The 17,303-nt window shown below is 58.7% G+C and overlaps 1 protein-coding gene across 4 annotated transcripts in view; it reads left to right on the top strand.

The window, feature by feature from the left end:
- Nucleotides 1–12,952, top strand: part of SH2B3 (SH2B adaptor protein 3) — an 83,029-nt gene extending 70,077 nt beyond the window's left edge. For 3 of the 4 annotated variants that reach the window (XM_067539534.1, XM_067539535.1, XM_067539536.1), the window contains exons 4-8: nt 1,784–1,875; nt 5,199–5,290; nt 7,873–8,087; nt 8,958–9,129; nt 11,900–12,952. In XM_067539534.1, coding sequence (XP_067395635.1) covers nt 1,784–1,875; nt 5,199–5,290; nt 7,873–8,087; nt 8,958–9,129; nt 11,900–12,168 — 840 coding nt within the window. In that variant the 3' untranslated portion in view covers nt 12,169–12,952. The remainder of the gene's footprint in view (nt 1–1,783; nt 1,876–5,198; nt 5,291–7,872; nt 8,088–8,957; nt 9,130–11,899) is intronic. The other variant, XM_067539537.1, reaches the window with a different exon arrangement.
- Nucleotides 12,953–17,303: the final 4,351 nt, after the last annotated feature.

Below are 17,303 nucleotides of genomic sequence, written 5' to 3'. Positions count from 1 at the left end.
CGGGGGGAGAGGGGGGGATGTTAATGTAGCACATGGCGGAGCTCTTGGGTCAGTTGCGTGCGTGAGGAGTTGCCCTGTTACTCTTCACCTGGTTTTCCAGCAGGTCCCCCATCCCCGTGTCGCTGTCTCTGCCCCTGTAGGAGGTGCGAGTTCGAACGGCTACGCCAGCAGTTCCCAGCCCGTGGGGCAGCAGGGCACTTTCCAGGGCCGACCCCGCACCCTGCGCCAGCCTGGGCCGGCTGCTCGCCCTGAGAGCTGGCCGCACCCCCAGCTCTAGTCCTGCTAGCACTGAGGGGCCCGGCCGAGGTGTAGAGCCCACAGGCCCCGGCGGTGGAGCCAGCTCTGGGGCGCGTCCCGGCCAGCGACCCTGGGCTCTGGGGCTCCCCCTGCGGGCCCAGCCTTGTCCCTCGTCACGTTGCAGGTGGATGCTGGAGGGGATGTTCGGGTGCGGGCCGAGCAGAGCCGGGCTGGGGGGTTTCCTTCTCCTCACCCAGCACGGGTCGGCTGGAGCCAGCTGCCGGTTTCTCTTCCGCCCGCGCAGGGTGGGGCCCCAGTGCCTTGGGCTGGGCGTTTCCTTCAGGCTGCTGCCCGCCCTGGTCGCTTTGCCCTCAGCGCACGACCGGGTCACTGGTCGTCCCCTTCTCGCCTGCCCAGCTGCCGACCCCGGGGCTGGGCTGTCCCGAGCATACCCTCCCTTGGGTGCACGCGCCAGGCCCGGGGCTGTGCCCGTGTCGCTGCGGGCCCAGGCGGAGGCAGCCCTCGCTCCTAGTTGCTCCAGTTCTTGCTGGAGAGGTTTCCCATCCTGAGCCCAAGGCTCCCAGAGTGTAACTTCCATGCGGGGGAGTTAAGACGGGCTTCGGGCCCCTGTCTGGGCCGGGGTTGCCGTATGCAAAGCACACATCCTCCTCCCCCCCCCATCTGTTCTGCACCTCATGCCAATCCGCTGCCTGGCCCCCTTCTCCGTCCTCTCCTTCTGGGGGCTGGCACGTCCTGCCCCACACCCACAAAAGCAGTGGCTACAGGTCAGAGAGCCGGCACCCGTGGCCACAGGGAGGGACTGAGACTCCTCCGTTCCCTGATTGTAGGGCCAAAAATCTGAGCAGTCACTTGTGCCGCCCAGACATGGGGGCCCAGTTAGGGCCAGGTGATATATGGGGCCATAACGTGTCCCAGGCTCTGTTCAGTTCGCCGCCATCAGCTCGATTCTTTCCCCCGATTGATTGAGACCCGCTCAGTGGATCTGGAAGTCGATCTACTAAAACCATCTCCAGAAAAAGCATCGCGCTGCGTCGATGGGAACGCGGGTCCCGTCAGCGCAGCGTGGTGGGGACGGCGCGCTAAAGGGAAGTCACAAAGTCGACTGGAGTTACGCAAGCCATTGTGCATGGCTGGCCAAACTCCCATCGAGCGCCGCCGAATTTTGCCGGCAGCGTAGACCTGCCCCAAGTTCCTCTAGGAAGTGGCCAGCTCTCCCCACCCCCGCAGCCTGCTCCGCAAGTTTCCTTCCTTTCCTTCCACCCCGGCGGAGGTCGTGAATCATTTCCTTGGGAGACGCCTGCACATCTGGGGGGGGGAGGGAAGAACAGAGCGGGAACTCCCAGGGGCTGCGGGGAGAGGCTGCCAAGGAAGCGATGCTGTAGCTGGTTCTCAGCATCCAAGCGGAAATCCCCGCTCCTGCGGGGTGGGCTGCGGAGACCCGGCCTGGCCAGGGTAGCTGCGTTTTTGTGCTATGCCTCCACACCAAGAGGCGTCCATCACAGACCCGCCTTTCGCTCCTGTCTAGGTGAATAACTGCACAGACATCATCTTCGAGGCCACGGACGAGCAGCAGCTGAGCTCCTGGACAGCCGAAATCAAAGCGTGTGTGACGCACGGGTAAGGGTCACGCTAGGGCCGGCCGGTCAGGCGCGTGCTTTGAAAGCCGCTGGTTGATGCCTCATTCAGGTGACACACGTGATGGCTACAATTCCCTCCCAGGATCTCAGCCCCAGCCTGAGACTCCGGAGGGGGGGGGGGGGGCCGTGTTGTTTCTTTCCCACACAGAGCTAACCCGTGTGCCAGGTAGCCCAAGCCCCGGCACAGCTGTCCCACGGCCTGAGCCATGTGGGCCCTGCCATGGGGTCTCCATGCGAAGGGGAGCAGCCGGCAGCTCTCTGGGCCGGCATTTCCAGAGACTCTGCAGGGGCAGATCCGGGGAGTCAGGTAGCCACAGAACCTGCCCCCAGCCATCCACCATGTGCGGCAGAGCCCTGAACTCCCCGGCGCTATGCGGGGTCCCGGAAACCTCCCGGTGGAGGCCAGGCCGCTTGCCAGCTGCAGGAGGGGCAGGAAATCTGGGCAAGAACCCTGCTGGTTCCATGGCAATCGGCCGTCAGCCCTCGGGCAAGGGGAAAGGCCCAGTGCCAGCTGCGAGCGCCTCGGGTCCGGCTGCGCTTTGGATGGAAACGCCCCTGCCCTGGAGACTCTCCTGCAACTGCGGCTCGGAGCCTGCCCCCGGGCGGGCAGGGATTCCCCGAGTGCCAGCCAAGCCAGTCCTGGCAGCCGGCCCTTTAACGAGCGGCCGCAGCCAGCTGTTCTGAACAGCTGCCAGGAGCCAGGCGGGCTGGCTGGGGATGCAGATTCCTCGCCCCCAGCTGGCACCAAGGGGAGGGCAGAGCGAGTGACTCCCTTCCCCGGGCGGCGGGCAGGCCCCGGCCTGCACTCTCTGGAGCACACTGCCGGGGTAGCGGCAGACGTGGTGCAGGAGGCGCGGTGGGTGCTGCCAGCAAGGGGGCAGGCCCCTGGGTTCCACGAGGCGGGGTGCGGCAGAATATCTCCCCTGCCAGCTGGGTCCACTCCTGTCCCGCCGCACAGGGGCCCCATCTCCCCTCATGGGCTCTGCTTCCCCCACGCCCAAATCCCACCCCTCAGGCTGCAGTGGGCCGCAGCCGCCCCGCTCGGCCAGGGAGGTGGGGCTGGCGGTTTCCCATGCCGTGCTCGCCCCACTGGACTCCCCCTGCCCTGAGACACCAGCCGGGGCCATGCTGTTGGTTGAGGGCGGAGGCTTTGCCCCGGCCTGCCCACCAGCTGCAGGGGAAGTGGGATCCCAGGAGGTAGCCTGGGCTGGACGCATCCCTGGCGTAACTCGCCTGGGCTCAGGAATTACAGGGGGGAGTCATTTGGCCCCTGGCCTCAAACAAGGAGTCAGCAGGGCCTGGTGGGGCCCCCTGTCATGCTCCACCTGGGTGGTCCCCAGCCTCCTCTCAGCAAAGGGGCCGCCTGTCTGGCGAGGGGGAGCCAGCGGCTCGGGATCCCAGCTTGGATGGCCAGGCCCTACCCTCTTGTGGGCCTGGCCAGGCTGGCACAGCCTGGGGAGGAAGCCCTGGCTGGCCTCTAGGCCCGGCTATCGCCCGGCGCTTCCTGTTATTGAAATCCCTTGCGGCGTGTCAGGGCCGAGCCCGTTGTGCTTTACGGAGCGCTCTGCTCCCACGGCCCTGCCGGGCTCCTCCGGTCCATGAAGTAGGGCCTGTTTCCTGCCCAGGTGCCGGGAAGCCGGCGCTCCTCGATTTGGCTCCGGCCCTACTGATGCACGGATTGCTCCAGCCATCGGGCCTGGGCCCCCCCCCTCCCGCCCCTAGGGCCTAGCACTTGTCAGAACCTAGGGATCGAATGCACCGGGCGCATCAGCCCCCCGGAGCCGCAGCTGCAGCAGATCCTGTTGCCGGGGGGGGGGGGGTGAGAGGGGGGTTCTGTGTGTGCTGCTCTCTGACCGACAGGGAGAGGAAGCCCGGAGCCGACAGCTGGCAGGCAGCGCCCTCAGCCTGGCCTCGCAGCCCCTGGCAGGCTGGGGCTCCAGGTGGAGACGCTGGGGGCTCGTCGCTCCAGATGCAGAGCCGGCGCGTGCCCTGGCTGCTGCGGTAGAAATCCACCCCAGTGCCAGCGGCTGCTGGAGCCGTGGCGGGGGCTGTCTGGGGCGGGGGGAGAGATCTGCGGCACAGGGGGAGGGTCGCTGCTATGGGGGTCCTTGTGGGGGGACTGTGAACACCCCCTAGTGGAAAAATAGGGTGCGGTCTGGGCAGGGGTCAGCTAGCGCAATTCAGGGAGGGCACCGCACCCCTGCAGGGGTCCCTAAGGTCTTTCCCCCCCCCCCCCATGTGTTTTGGGGACGCTTGAGGGCTGATGCGGTTCCAGGGCAGCGGCTGCCGACTGCCGGCTCTGGCTCCTGGTCGCCTCGCAGCTGTGCCCAGAGGAGCGGGGCTCCTGGGTGCTCGTCAGCCCCGTCCTACAGAGCCCCACCCAGCAGCAGGAGAACCTGCCCCCCTTGAACACGGGCTGGTTGCAGCATCTGCTCCAAGCCACAGGGGCCTGCGCAGCTGCCCCATTGCACGGGGGTCAACCTCTGTGCAGCACCTTGGCAGCTGGAGTTGGCAGCTGCAGCCGGTTAACCCCGTGGACCTCAGCCTTGTCTTGCTCTACGGTGATGTGGGCTGGCAGTGTGCTGTGGCTGGCCAGGCAGCTCCCTGTGGGGCGCTCCAGGGAGGTGAGCGATAGCGTCGTTTCTCCTCCCAAGCATCCCTGTCTATCCCCTGAAGGACCTTCACGCAGGTAGAGTCAGATGGGGGAACTGAGGCAGCACACGGGGCTGCGCCCCGCCCACGGTCAGACGTCTCCATCAGATTCAGGACTAGAACCCAGGTGTCCTATCTCACAGCGTAGCCCTAGGGCCAGCATGTGTGCGTAATAAAATCCCACCATGCTCCCTCCCCTGTGTTACCAGTCAGGCCCGTGACGCTTGCCTGGGAGTTGCAGGGCTGACCTGGGATTCTCCTGGCTCTGCAGTGTTTCCTTGGGGCAGGCTGGCCCGTGGCCCTGCAGTCACTGTGCGTGGCGGAGGTGTCACTTGGGCGGGGGGGGGGGGGGGGCCATGCCTGCACTAGGACCCTGTTGTGCTGCAGCACGGAAGCAGCTAGAAACTTGTTTCCATCCAATTTTTATTTTTTTAACTCCCACAAACACGTGGAAGTTCCCAGCATTTCACGGCCACACAAGCCCTGCGTTCTGGGCTGCATTTGAGCAGTCACGTTCCCGTCCAGTTAGTCTCTGTCTTCCTGGCACAGCTGCACAAAGGAAGCTGTGTTTCTCGCCCGGGGGGGCCGAGCAGAGCAGCCGGTTCTCTACCTGGCTTCGGCAGCGACAGCCTTCCTGTTTCTCCCTGGCAGGTCTGAGGGAACCGACGTTGAGCTGCTCTCAGGCCAGCACTCTGACACCGTGGGGAGCCCCGCAACCAGCAGCACCGACTCCCTTCCCCAAGGTGAGTTCCCTGCGTGGGAGAGGAGCCCCTGGTGGGGGGGTTCTCACAGTTCCTCAAGGTTCCTGTGGCTCCAGGATAAAAGTAAGGGATGGCGAAGACTAGAAAGGCGCACTTTGTACCAGCACAACGTCAGCCTACCTTCAGGTGACTTGTCTCTCTGTCAGACTGGCTGGAAAGGGTTTGTGTGTGTGTGTGGGGGGGGGGGGGGGGGGGGGGGGGGCCTGTTCACATGCCCCCTGCAGGCAATGTGGCACCACAGCGGCCACTGTTCCCCCAACCATGCTGATACCGACAACACATTATTTATTATTGGGGCAGTGAGAGGCCCCCAGCCACAAATCAATGCCCCCGTGTGCTAGGAGCTGCACAAACCCAGAGTGAGACAGTCCCTGCCCCCGCACAATTTACACTCGAAAGCGACAGGTCAAACAAGGGGCAGGAGGGGGAACAGGCGCACGGTGGGGAAGTGACTCACCCCAGATCACCCAGCGGCTTCAGCAGACTAGAACCCGGGGGGAGGGGGGGGGGCGCTGAGTCCTTCTAAGGGCCACCCAAGGCGGCAGCTCAGATCATGTGTTAACTTCATGCAGGGTAGAAACCCAGCAGGGCGGGAGCCTGTCACTGATTGCCCTGTGGAAATGGGCACAAAACGCTTCCTGAATTTGCCCCCCAGCCCCCAGTACATTCTGGTGGGGCAGGGTCAGACCCCACTTTGGGCTAGCTGTGCTGGGTGTGTGCTCTGACTGTGTTGCTAATGAGAGCGGCGATAGAGGTGGCCTAGTGACCGATTCTTTAGCTCCCGCAGCCGTAGCGGGTGGCTGCAGGAAGGCGCGGTGGGGTTCTCCGGCCGCATGGTCCATAGGGTCCCTTCGAAGTGGCCTTAGTCCTGTGTAAACGGCGGTGGGCCAGTGACCACAGACGGTTTGGTGTAGCTAAAAATGCACTGATCAGTGCTGAGAGCCAAGCCCACTGACACCCCCCCCCCCCCAGCTGCAGCAGGGCTGTGCTGGTGCTGGAGCAGGCATGGCCCTGATGCCCTGTTGTGGGCACGGTGCCCCACAGCTCGGCCCCCCCCCCCCCCCCCCCCCCCCCCGGAGCGGCAGGCTCCATCTGCCTGTTGAAGGTAACGTTTCAGCTGTTGCCTGGGCTGTGGCCTCTCCTGGGGGCTTAACTCACCCCCCCCCCGAGCTGCCTCGTCCCATTGAAAGGGCGCCAGGCGCTGTAGTCGCAGGCCTGGAGGGGGTCACATGTGTTCGAAAGGCCCCAGCTCACACGCCAACCCTCCTCTGCCCTAGCAGAGTGGGCGGCGGGGGAAGCAGCTGGGCCCGTACCAGTCCACAGCCGTCCTGGGGCTCCCCGAGCAACTGGCTCCCGTCCTGCTGCCCCTTGATACCAGGGCCCTGCCGGTGCCCCCCCCCCCACTCCCCTGGAAGCCCAGCCAAGGGCTCAGGTTGGACAGCACCTGAGGAAGAACCAGCCCAGGGCAGCAACTGGAGCACTAGCCTAGCGCAGAATTACCCCATGACTAGCGCAGGGGGCCTGATCCAGCACCGTTAAACGCCCTGGGACAGGAGCAAAGCTCACAGCCCTGGAGAGCCGGATTTTGTGCGCAGCTCGCCTGGCACGGCCAGAGACGCGCAGCAGGCGCGGCCCCACAAAGCCGATTCACAGCACGGGGCAAGTGGCCGTCTCCTCTCCTGGGGGCACTGAGCCGGGAGGGCCTGGCCTGCAGCTCTGATTCGCACACCTCGGTCCAGCCCAGAAATTAACATGCAAACCCAGTAATTACAGGCACTAAGTGTAGCCTCCAGAACCGCTTTGGGCAGCCGGGGGGGGAGAGGACTGCAGCCTGGAGCGAGCTGAATTTTTTTCCCCTACTCCACCACGGAAACGTCAGGCTGTCGCTCAGGTTTGCTGCTCAGAGGAACTAGGGTTGCCATCGTGTCAGGCTGAGTTGGCAGGAAACGCGGGTTTTACTGAGCGTTTGGAGGCTGAGTTTCATGCGCTCACATCTTCCACCGTGCTACTGCCGCAGGCCGGGACCGTGCCTTGGGCACCTGACCTGCAGTCAGTCACGCTCGCCCTAAAGCAGAAGTGGCGAGCGACTGATTCAAACAAAGCCCGTCCTTCACCAAACCTAGCGTCTGTCTGGGGGAGCACGTGCCCCACCTCCCATGAATACAGGGCAGACAGTAGCCGTGGGAGAGGGCAGCTGAGCCAGGCCGCTGCGTCCACTCCGTCAGGGTGAGGGGCGTCGGCCCCAAGGAGCAGGGCAATCCCAGACCTAGCACCAGCCCAATCGTTGGCATCAGGGCCACGCCTGTTCCCCCGGCCTGCAGTGGGGCAGGTCGAACTGCTGCTGTTTGACCGGCTGCTTTCCAGAAAGCACCAAAGCCTGAGCCTGCTGCGTGGGGATTTCAAGGTGCTTCTCCCACCACGGGACAGGTCCCGCTGGGGTGGGGCCTGGCTGGAGCCACTGGGGTTCTAGCAAAGGGGTGAGTGTAGGGCTTTCCCGGGGGGGGGGGCAGCCGGGCTCCCTCCGCGCCTGCCACGCTGGCTCTAACGTGTTCTCCCTCCCCCAGGCGCTATGCACAGCGGGCTGCCAGAGCCGGCTTGCCAGAAAACCGACCAGTTCCTCTTGTCCCACCCCTGGTTCCACGGCCCCATCTCCCGCGTGAAAGCCGCCCAGCTGGTTCAGCTGCAGGGGCTGGACGGCCATGGGGTTTTCCTCGTTCGACAGAGCGAGACCCGCCGGGGCGAATACGTCCTCACCTTCAATTTTCAAGGAAGAGCAAAGGTAGGGCCAGGGGCGGTGGGGGGAAGAAATCCAGCCAGCCCTGCTTTTCCTCCCAGGGCTGCCACCCTCTGGTTGACGTGCCGGACATCTGACCCCTCCACACACAGCCTGCCGGCTTTCAGCAAGGGACTGGGCCCCATCCCAGCCAGCCCCTGCTCCCTGCACCCGCACTGCCGGTGAAATTCGGTGGCCGGGAGTTACGCACAGTAGCTTGCATCGCTCCTGTCGACTTTGTAACTTCCATGTAGCGCACCAGAAAACACAGACTCAGCGATGCAGCGCTACAGGTTTTGGGGAGGTGATTTTATTAGATCGACTTCCCGATCGGTTGAGCAGGTCTTCACTGCCGCTCGAGCGAACCGGATCACTCGGTCTGATGGCAGGGAATTTGCCGCTGTCAGTGTAGACATAGCTTAAGGCTTCTATTTAGCTGTGAACAGCTGGCTCCAGCCGGCTACGGCTCTCGTACGTCTGGGGGTGCCTGACACCCACCTCTGCGGGGCAGGGCGATTTTCAGTCCTCGCCTGGGCCCCTGAGTGCCTGTGGAGGCTCTCAACACAGGAACAGGCCCCCTGCAGAAACCGTCCCGGCTAGGAGCCCCTGGGGAGACATGGCCCTTGGCTCCTGGGGCTCTGCAGCACGCAGGAAAGCCGCCTGACCCTCACCTGGGGCGGAAAGAAAAGCAGGGTGTTGTAAAGCGGTTGTTTGGCTAAAGGGAGCTGCTCTTGGGAATGCAGCTGGGGCTCAGGTCTGCTGACTGTGGGCCCATTACCATGGCCCTGCCAGCCGCTGGCCACCGGCCATTAGCCCCAGCTTCACCCCCCCCCCCCCCACCCCAGCAGCTCTATAACACGCCCGTCTCCCTTGCAGCACCTGCGGCTCTCCCTGACGGAGCGGGGGCAGTGCCGCGTGCAGCACCTGCGCTTCCCCTCCATCGAGGACATGCTGCACCACTTCCAGCGCTGCCCCATCCCGCTGGAGTGCGGCACGGCCTGCGACGTCAAGCTCTCCAGCTACGTGGTGGTCATCCCTCCTTCGCACGGTGGGTCCCTCCCCCAGGGAAACGTTCGGGTCTCTCCCCAGCAGAGGGGGGCTGCCCCCACCCCTCCCTGGCTCTGGGGCAGCCACTGCCCCCCCAGCTTTGAGCAACGACGCTCAAACGGTGTCAGCCCCCTCCTCTCTACACCCCCAGGCTCTCTGGCCTCAGCCCCCATTTCAGCTTGGACCACCTACACTCGGGTCTGGTCATTGTGGCACCACCGAACTGAATTACTGAACCAGCCCCACACGCGCCGTGCCTGGCTGTGGCAGCCCCTCCCAGGCTTGTCCTAGCTGCCAGATTAATAGCCTGGGCGCCAGGGTGGTTACAGGGACAAAAATCTATTCCCCCCCCCCGCACTCTGTCCAACACAGCTCTGCTGTTACACAGGGACAGGCCACGCCAGCAGGACTCCAGCACCAGGCCCCCCCCTCCTGCTGTGCTGAGGTTACAGCCGCTGGGCTCTGCACTCAGAGAAGTGGTTCAGCTCAGGCTAGAAGGGAGGAGGATCAGGTGCCGTGGGCTGCCCCTGGCCTCTGCTGATTTACAGCAACTTGTGAAAGATGCTTCTGCCCCCTCCCCCCCCTGGGAAAGGCTTAGCTGCTGTTCAGAGGAGGTGCAGCACCTTTCATTGTTACCCTTTAATTGCACTGCCTAGGCAGTAATTACAGCAGGGTTATTCACACGGCAGCACTGCTTCGGCTCACTCCGTGTAGCGGAGAAACACAGTTAAGGGCCTGCCTCTCAGGGCAGCCTGCGGCAGGGGCCCTGGGGCCGGCCCCAGCTGAAGGCAGCCAGCCAATCGTTCACAGCTGTGTGTAAAGAGAAGCCAGGCCCCTGTGGTGCTGGATGCAGCCCTCTTCCCCCTGCTCAGCGCACAGGGTCGTAGGGGCCACACCACCCCGCTGGAGGTGCAGAGTAGCAAGGATTTGAACCATTGAACTTCGTGCAGTTCAAAGTGGGTAATTCTGGAGACCTTCCTCCTGGAGTTGCTGTGGAGGCAGGTGGGCGGCTCTGCTGACCCCCGCCTGCCGTGCGGCTTTGAGACACCCCCGCCCCCGGCCTCTCAGGGTTTGCGATGGGATAAAACAAGGAGCCCCCGCCCTTTTCATTCAGGTGCCTGATGATCAAGAGCTGGAGCGTCCGCTGAGGGTGGGGCAGAGGGGCAGCAGTGCACGCTGCAAGGGAAGGAAAGCTGGGGGCGGCTCAGGTCAGCCCCGTGTATCGAACTTCCCTCCTCTAAGTACAGTTGAAAAGCCAGGGAACAGGGCCTGGCTGAAACCTTCTTAAGACATCAGCCAGCAGAGCCTGGACTCACAGACAGGGCAGGCTGGAAGGGATCTGGAGAGCTCATCTAGTCCAGGCTCCTGCCCTGTGGCAGGACCAAGTCAACCTGGACCATCCCTGACAGCCGCTTGTCCAACCTGCTCTGAACCACCTCCAGGAACAGGGATTCCTCAGCCTCCCCGGGTAACCTGCTCCAGTACTTCACTAGCCGTACAGGCAGACAGGCTTTCCTAGCATCGAAGCCAGCTAGGCCTTGTTCTGTCTCCAGTGGAGATGGAGAACAAGGGAGCACTGTGCTCTTTACCATGACGTGGCGTGGGGCCAACTTGAATGAGCAAGGACCTTGTATGTGCTGGAGCATCCAGCGCTGGCACCAGGAATACTAATGTGCAGGGAAAGAGGGGGTTGGACTGAACTAAAGCAGGAGTTAATTCAGGCCTCAAGAGGTAGCGGGGAGGCAGATGGGCCCTGTGCAAGTAGAAGAAAGGCAGGGCCAGGCCTGCTGAAAAGGGTGGGTCCTAGGCAGCTAGGTTACTCCAGCCCCTGGGGAACGCTGGGATCTACCACCACAGGAGCAGAGCTGCTACTATCTAGACATTAGGACCAGCACCAAGGGCTGGGACGGAGCATCCCTACAGCTGGTCCGTGAGGGGCAGTGTGGGGGCATTTATAGGTGTGAACAGCAGTAGGCTGCTAGCCGCGTGATTGGACGGACAGGTGCAGGGGGCTGGGGCCTGCGTTAACAGCAGGAAGTGCCCGTGCAGAGAGACAAGGTGACTTTCAAGCTTTTTGTTTCCCCTTTCTAAAAGGGAAGCTGCCCTAACCGCTGCCCAGCCCGTTTCCCATCACCGGCTCACAGCTGTGATTCAGAACAGGCCGTCCTAGGGGTGCTGAAAAAACCCTTTGCTGGGAGCGTGTGAACAGAGGCGGAGCGCGGCAGATGGGCAACACCCGCTCCAGGCTCTTGAGCTGCGGCCTGCGGCTTCAGCTGCTCTGCCGAGGTGGATGAGCAGGAGCGGCCCACGAGGCTTTCGGGGGCACAGACACTCCAGTTAAGCCTGAGGGGGATTTGTAATGTGCCCCAAGGCAGTGTGTGCCTGACGTCCAGCCCCCTGCCCTGGGAGCACAGTTCTCTCCTCTACAGCGAGTACCCCCCCAACAGCCAGTTACGAAGGCTGCTCTCCTCCCAGGCTGGGCAGTCTCCCTCTGCAGCCAGCGCTTTAGTACAGAGCAACTCTCTGGACCAGGCCCTGCTGCCTTGGCCGATCCAGCAGGAGTCAGCCCGAGGGAGGTTGGAAAGGGGAACTCTCTCTAGTTCTGTTTCTTAGTGCCACCCACCCCGCCCAGGCCTTACACAACGGGCTGGGAACATGCAGCATCCTAAGGGACAGGTGCTTAGGAAGGAGACGAGAAAGCTTGCGTCCCACAGCCAAGGAAACTTAACCCAGCACCTTTACCACCTTGGATTTCTCCCCTCTCACGGCAGGTCCAGGCTCAAGCAATGCCATCTTGCTCCCGTTCTCCATCCCTACCTGGAGCTCCGAACTCAGCCTGTCCCGCGCCAGCTGCCCCCGCATACACGCGGCAGACGACCACAGTTCTCAGGCAGAGCAGATCTTCCACCTTGTGCCGCCCTCCGAAGAACTGGCCAACAGCCTTCACCGCAGCGATGCAGCCCGCGACTCCGACTACGAGCTGGATTCCCCGGGCCGGGGCCACATCCGGGCTATTGACAATCAATACACGCCACTCTGACACGATGGGCGGGGGGGTGCAAACCACGCACTTTGCCATGGAACCTGCTAGAGAACTTTGCTCTATGTTGTGGGGATCTTTTGAAAGGAATGTAACTAGTTCTGGGTAAGGGTTTTTGTATTTTTTGTAAGGGGGGGGAAGCTATGTAAATGGTTCACTCCAGTATGGGTGTGATCCCTCTATTAGGCCTGTTAAAGGGCCTGTTTTATGTATTAATCAAAGCTTTCTTAGTCCCGTTTACACGGCGTTCCTGTTAACATGCCAGGCTCTCGCAGCTTCCGGCTCGTGTCTACACTGAGTCATCGGTACAGAGAATGTGTCACAGTTGCATTCGGTCTTCACTACTCCTTTTGCCATGACAGACCCCAGAAGAGCAGTGGCGTACAGAGGATCTCCGGCACCCGGGGGAGGGGGGGCGCAAGCCTAAATTTGTGCCCCCTCATCTCACGCCCACCTGTAGGGCAGGCGGGATCCCCACAGGTGCCCCGGGAAGGGGGTGCAAATGCAGGCTTGGCTCTGCCGCCCCACCAATCTCGGCACTTACCCGGTGCTCACCTCCCCCACTGCAGCCCCGCAGCCTGGTGCCCGCTCGGACGGGGGCGGCCACACACCCCGGCCTGGGGAGGGGGGGCTGGGCCAGCCTTTCACGACACTGGGGGGGGGAGGTGCTGAGGGGCAGCCCTCAGAGCCTAGGGCGCCCCCACACCTGGAACGAAGGGCCAGTCCTGCACACACCCCCCCCCCACCCTGACTCCTGCAGCCTGGCGCTGGCTCAGGTGGGAGGGCAGCCTCACCCCTGGCCGGGAGGGGGAGGGGGAGCCAAGCCAGCCCTTCCCTATGTGCGGGAAGGGGGGGGGGGTCGCAGGAGCAGCTTCCCTCAGTCTCCTGCCTCCTCCACCCAGTGCAAAGGGGTGGCCCGGCGCCCCCCCCCACACACACACACACTTACCCACTGCTCCAGCCCAGCACCAGCTCAGGGGGGGGGGCCAGGTCAGCTCTTCATGATGGGAGGAGTGGGGGGGGCACTGGAGGCTGAAGGGCGGCTGCTCCCACTTTTGCTCCTGTGCTTCTCCCCCCCCCCCCCGTGTGGCTTGAAGGGCCTGCCTGTCCCACACACTTCAGGCCGGGGGGTGAGGCTGCCCCATCTGAGCCAGTGCCAGGCTGTGGGGCTGCAGCGGTGGGTGAGTGTGCTCCGGGCCAGCCCTTCACGACAGGCAGAGGGCGCAGGAGCTCTGTGCCCTCAAGAGTCTCCTGCATCCCCTGTGCGTCATGAAGGGCCGGCCCGGCGCCCGTGGGCCTGGCCCCCCGCCAGTACGTCACTGCAGAAATGAAAACAGCTTATTAAGTTACACCCACATAACTGGGGAAAAATGAATGAGAGGTTCTCTGCAAGAAGTTACTGATTGGGGCTGTGCACAAACAAAGAAAAGTCACTTCCGGCTGGCCAAGGAATGTGCCGCAGTTGCAGAAGGCATCGCTCCGTCCGTCTAACAGAGCAGTAGTCTTTTAGCGAGTGTAAGAGTTTGTTGGTTAGTTTTGACTATGGAGTACTGGCTTTAACTTAAATCACAGTAGCATTTAAAAACAAAAACAAACAGCAGTGGAAGTCCCTGCTACAGGTATGGTCAAAAGAAATGCTTACATCTGTTCGCCACAATTAAAACGTGAACACTAACTTCCTCCTATTAATATAGGCTTAACGTCACTGATCAGAGGACAAAGGAAAGGACTGACATCTTGTAACAGCCTTGGCATAAACATTCATTTCCACGGGGGGAACGTCTTAGGCACAAGTCTAAAGTTAAGCAAAAAAAAAACAAAAGTTCTGAATGTTACCTCAGGCTGGTTTTTAAAAGCAGGAGGGGTGTTGCCAAACAGCCACTGTTGCTTGCATTTAAAAAATAATGTATATCTAGATACTATTTTGGTAAGTAAAGCTATGCAAATGCTACTTCATTGTGTGTCATGGCTTTCTAGCCAGATTGGGTATAACCTTTTCTCCCCACTATACTCCCACTACCTTCAGGTCTCAGGAATATCACTTTTACAGTTGGATTTTTTTACACTGCTTTTGTTATTTATGGAGAATAAACATGAGACCCTTCAGAGTAACAAAGTTACCCAAAACTAATTAACCTTCTTATTCTTGTACCTTACTGTGAATAGGTTATACATCGGCATTTCCTCAGTTAGAGTTACAGGGGGGATCTGACATGTTTGCCTTTGTGCTTCTTCGCCCAGAGAGGGGTTGCATGCAGAGTTGTGTGTTGGGTGTTAAGTTTTAGAGATTCTCAAGCAATAAAATTGGTAATTTCACTACCCCCTGAAGATAGGAAAAAGTTTCTCAGCTGCAACACTCTCCCCAGGGAGCGGTTTGACACTTAGTGTAGAGGAGACTTCCTCATTTCCATTCATGATTAGGCAGGTCACCTCCCTCCCATAACACGCCTGTGGAGGGAAAGTACAGCAATTGCTTAGCTGGAGAAGGAAGGTAACATTTACCTAGCAGCAGAAGTGAAGCGAGCTGGCATCATCACACCAACCAGTGCAAGGTCATAAATCGACCCAATACCAATATGTTGCCAGTGAGGAAGGAAAGAATCAAAGGAAATGAAGCCATAGAAATGATCAACCCGATCCCTCTCTACCCTCAAAAAAAAAAAAAAAAAAAAAAAATTAGATTAGCCAGACAGCCATCAATATGCAGCATACACAAGAACAGCCCCACAGTATTAATGCCCTACCTAGTTATCTTTAAAAAATCCTCTGCATTGCGCCTTGTTACTTTACTTCAATGGGAAAAAATATATTTCCATCCCAAATTGGCATCAGAAAGCTTAAACCACCTGCATTGGGGTCCAACAAAACTTCCACTGCATTATACGTATGAGGCAGAACATCAAAAGCAATTGAACCATTTCTGAGTATCACAAAATATTGAAGGATATAGAAGGAACTAATGTGTTTAAAAAAAATTCTTTTTAAATCACAGCGATCAGCTTCTAGAATTCCCACCCAGGCCAAAGAACAATTCTGTGCTTTGATGTCATCCCCCATAACATTTTACGGTACAAGGAAGCGATTTGTGCTTCTCACATTAGTTACAGATTTTAGATGAGGGTTTTTCCAAAGCTCCTAAGTAACTTGAGTTCAGCTCTGTTTGCAAGTCAACAGAAATCGGTGCCCTTAATTCACTTAAGCGCATTTGAAAATTCAAGCTTTAACCCACCTTTTTTGTGATTGTAATTAAGAATTTTTGTACATTTAGTAAAATCGTCACTAGACCCAACCTCTTGTCAAGGTGAAGAATTGACGTTACAGTCGCTTTAGTTTTGCCAGACTTGAAGCACACCACAAGGGGCCTTATGGTGGAAGAGACTCTGGAATGTGACTTAAGAGATCAATGCTAAAAAGACAGTCAATTTGAAAAGCCCCCCCGGTGTCTGATTTCCTTCACACAGGACTAGTCTTACCATTACTGTAACTTGAAAGTTAGCAAAAGATGCTTTTTCTCTTTAGTTAGCCTTTGTGCATTTGACAGCATTTTTGTCAAGTCAGTTTCTCCCTTTCTGGAAAGACCCTTAAAAAAATTCTGGACCTAGAACAAAGCTCTCTGTACATAAAGGGGATCAGGATTTCGGCTCCATCAGAAACTGGAATTCTGAAATCAAGTCAATTTAAAAAATGGAATTCAAGTGGCCAGTGCCCTTTTCATCACCAAACGTCTTTTTAATGCAAGAGCAGATTGCAAAGGGCAGGAAAACCAAGAAAGTCTCAACTTCATGCCATCTTTGCAAAAGAAGCTGGTGAAGCGCCAATCAATCTCTGTTCCCCACTTTTGTCTTAAGATGTCTTCTAGGCAAAGTTTTTCCCAAGCCCAAAATGAAAAGTGATAAGGTATATTAGGGATCCTTTACACTCAGTACGTGTGGATATACCCAGAATGGTTTCTGCCAAACACTTCACTCCACTCCAGCTCTGACAAACCTAGTCCATAGGGCAGATTCTCAGATGGAATAAATTGTCCATTGTGTCTGGGTGACACCAGCGAAACTCTGACACGCTACACCAGCCGAGGCTCTGTCCCTTTGACTTTTAAAAAATAAGGTTCAAGACTTAAATTTAAGCATAACAAGAAGAACGCAAGTTATACAGTACCATACTTCTCTCTGCAACCCTTAGCAAGTGCTTGTTTTATGTTTGATGCAAAGCCATCATCATGTTTCTGTCACAGTGGCTGCTCACCAACAGAAACTTTTCGCAGGCATGCTCAACAGTAGATGAGAGTCCCTTTACCCACATCATTCAGTGATCAAAGCAAGGAAGGACTGGCTGTGACAGAAACGGGTGTGAAAGAAGTTTGCTGTTCACAGCCATCCTGGCTCTTGGTAAATAAATCACCAGTGCTGCTGGGTGGGGCTCTGGGCATACTAAATCTTAATTGTTTAAGTGCCAGCAACTAAACATGTATACACATTTCGGAAGTTTAATCGCCTGGGGCTTCTTCGTAGACTAGCTCTTCTTATTCAGTACAATATACAACAAGTTCATTGCTATTCATTCAATCAGTTCTCCTGGTCAAACAAATCCAAGTGCATGTCAATGTAAGTTCCTTCTCCTGGTACCTAGTGGGAAAGTTGCTCTGAAAATTGCCGTTATTTCCTTTTAGAATTTCACTGCCGAGTTAGCCAAAGACAGGAAGAAGCTAGACAGTCCAGAATTAAAAGTTGTTGGGCTACTCCAGCTGACTGCTTCTTCTGTTGGGTATGGAATCTGAGGAATTGTACATGAAAAGCTAAGCTAACCAACAACAGAATGACTGCAATCAGCCGCCTTCTCCAGCTGTGCTGTACCCAGCTCATTCCTTCCCCAGCCAAAGGTCTCTTTTCCTTAGCTTGGCAAATATTCTTCCAACCCTCCCCCTGTATTGCTCCAACAGAGCCTCTCCTCTGCCCATCACTTTGGTGTTGGGGTCCTAAAACCAACGAAGCCGTGATTTCAGTGTCAGTTCTTGAGTCTATTTTCCCAGGTGTTGGGAGAGTGAACTTCTCAAATTCCATCCCTGCTAAAAAGTAGTTGGCTTTTGATACATTTCCAAGTCTGACTCGTTTTCCTTCCTCTTCTGTACTGCCAGC

Source organism: Emydura macquarii, unplaced genomic scaffold (genome assembly GCF_026122565.2).
Source record: "Emydura macquarii macquarii isolate MOO-44397 ecotype Brisbane River unplaced genomic scaffold, CSIRO-AGI_Emac_v2 contig_554, whole genome shotgun sequence".
Taxonomy (NCBI): Eukaryota; Metazoa; Chordata; order Testudines; family Chelidae; genus Emydura; species Emydura macquarii.
The sequence above is the reverse complement of the archived record's forward strand: the minus strand, read 5'-3'. Positions and strand labels throughout refer to the sequence as shown.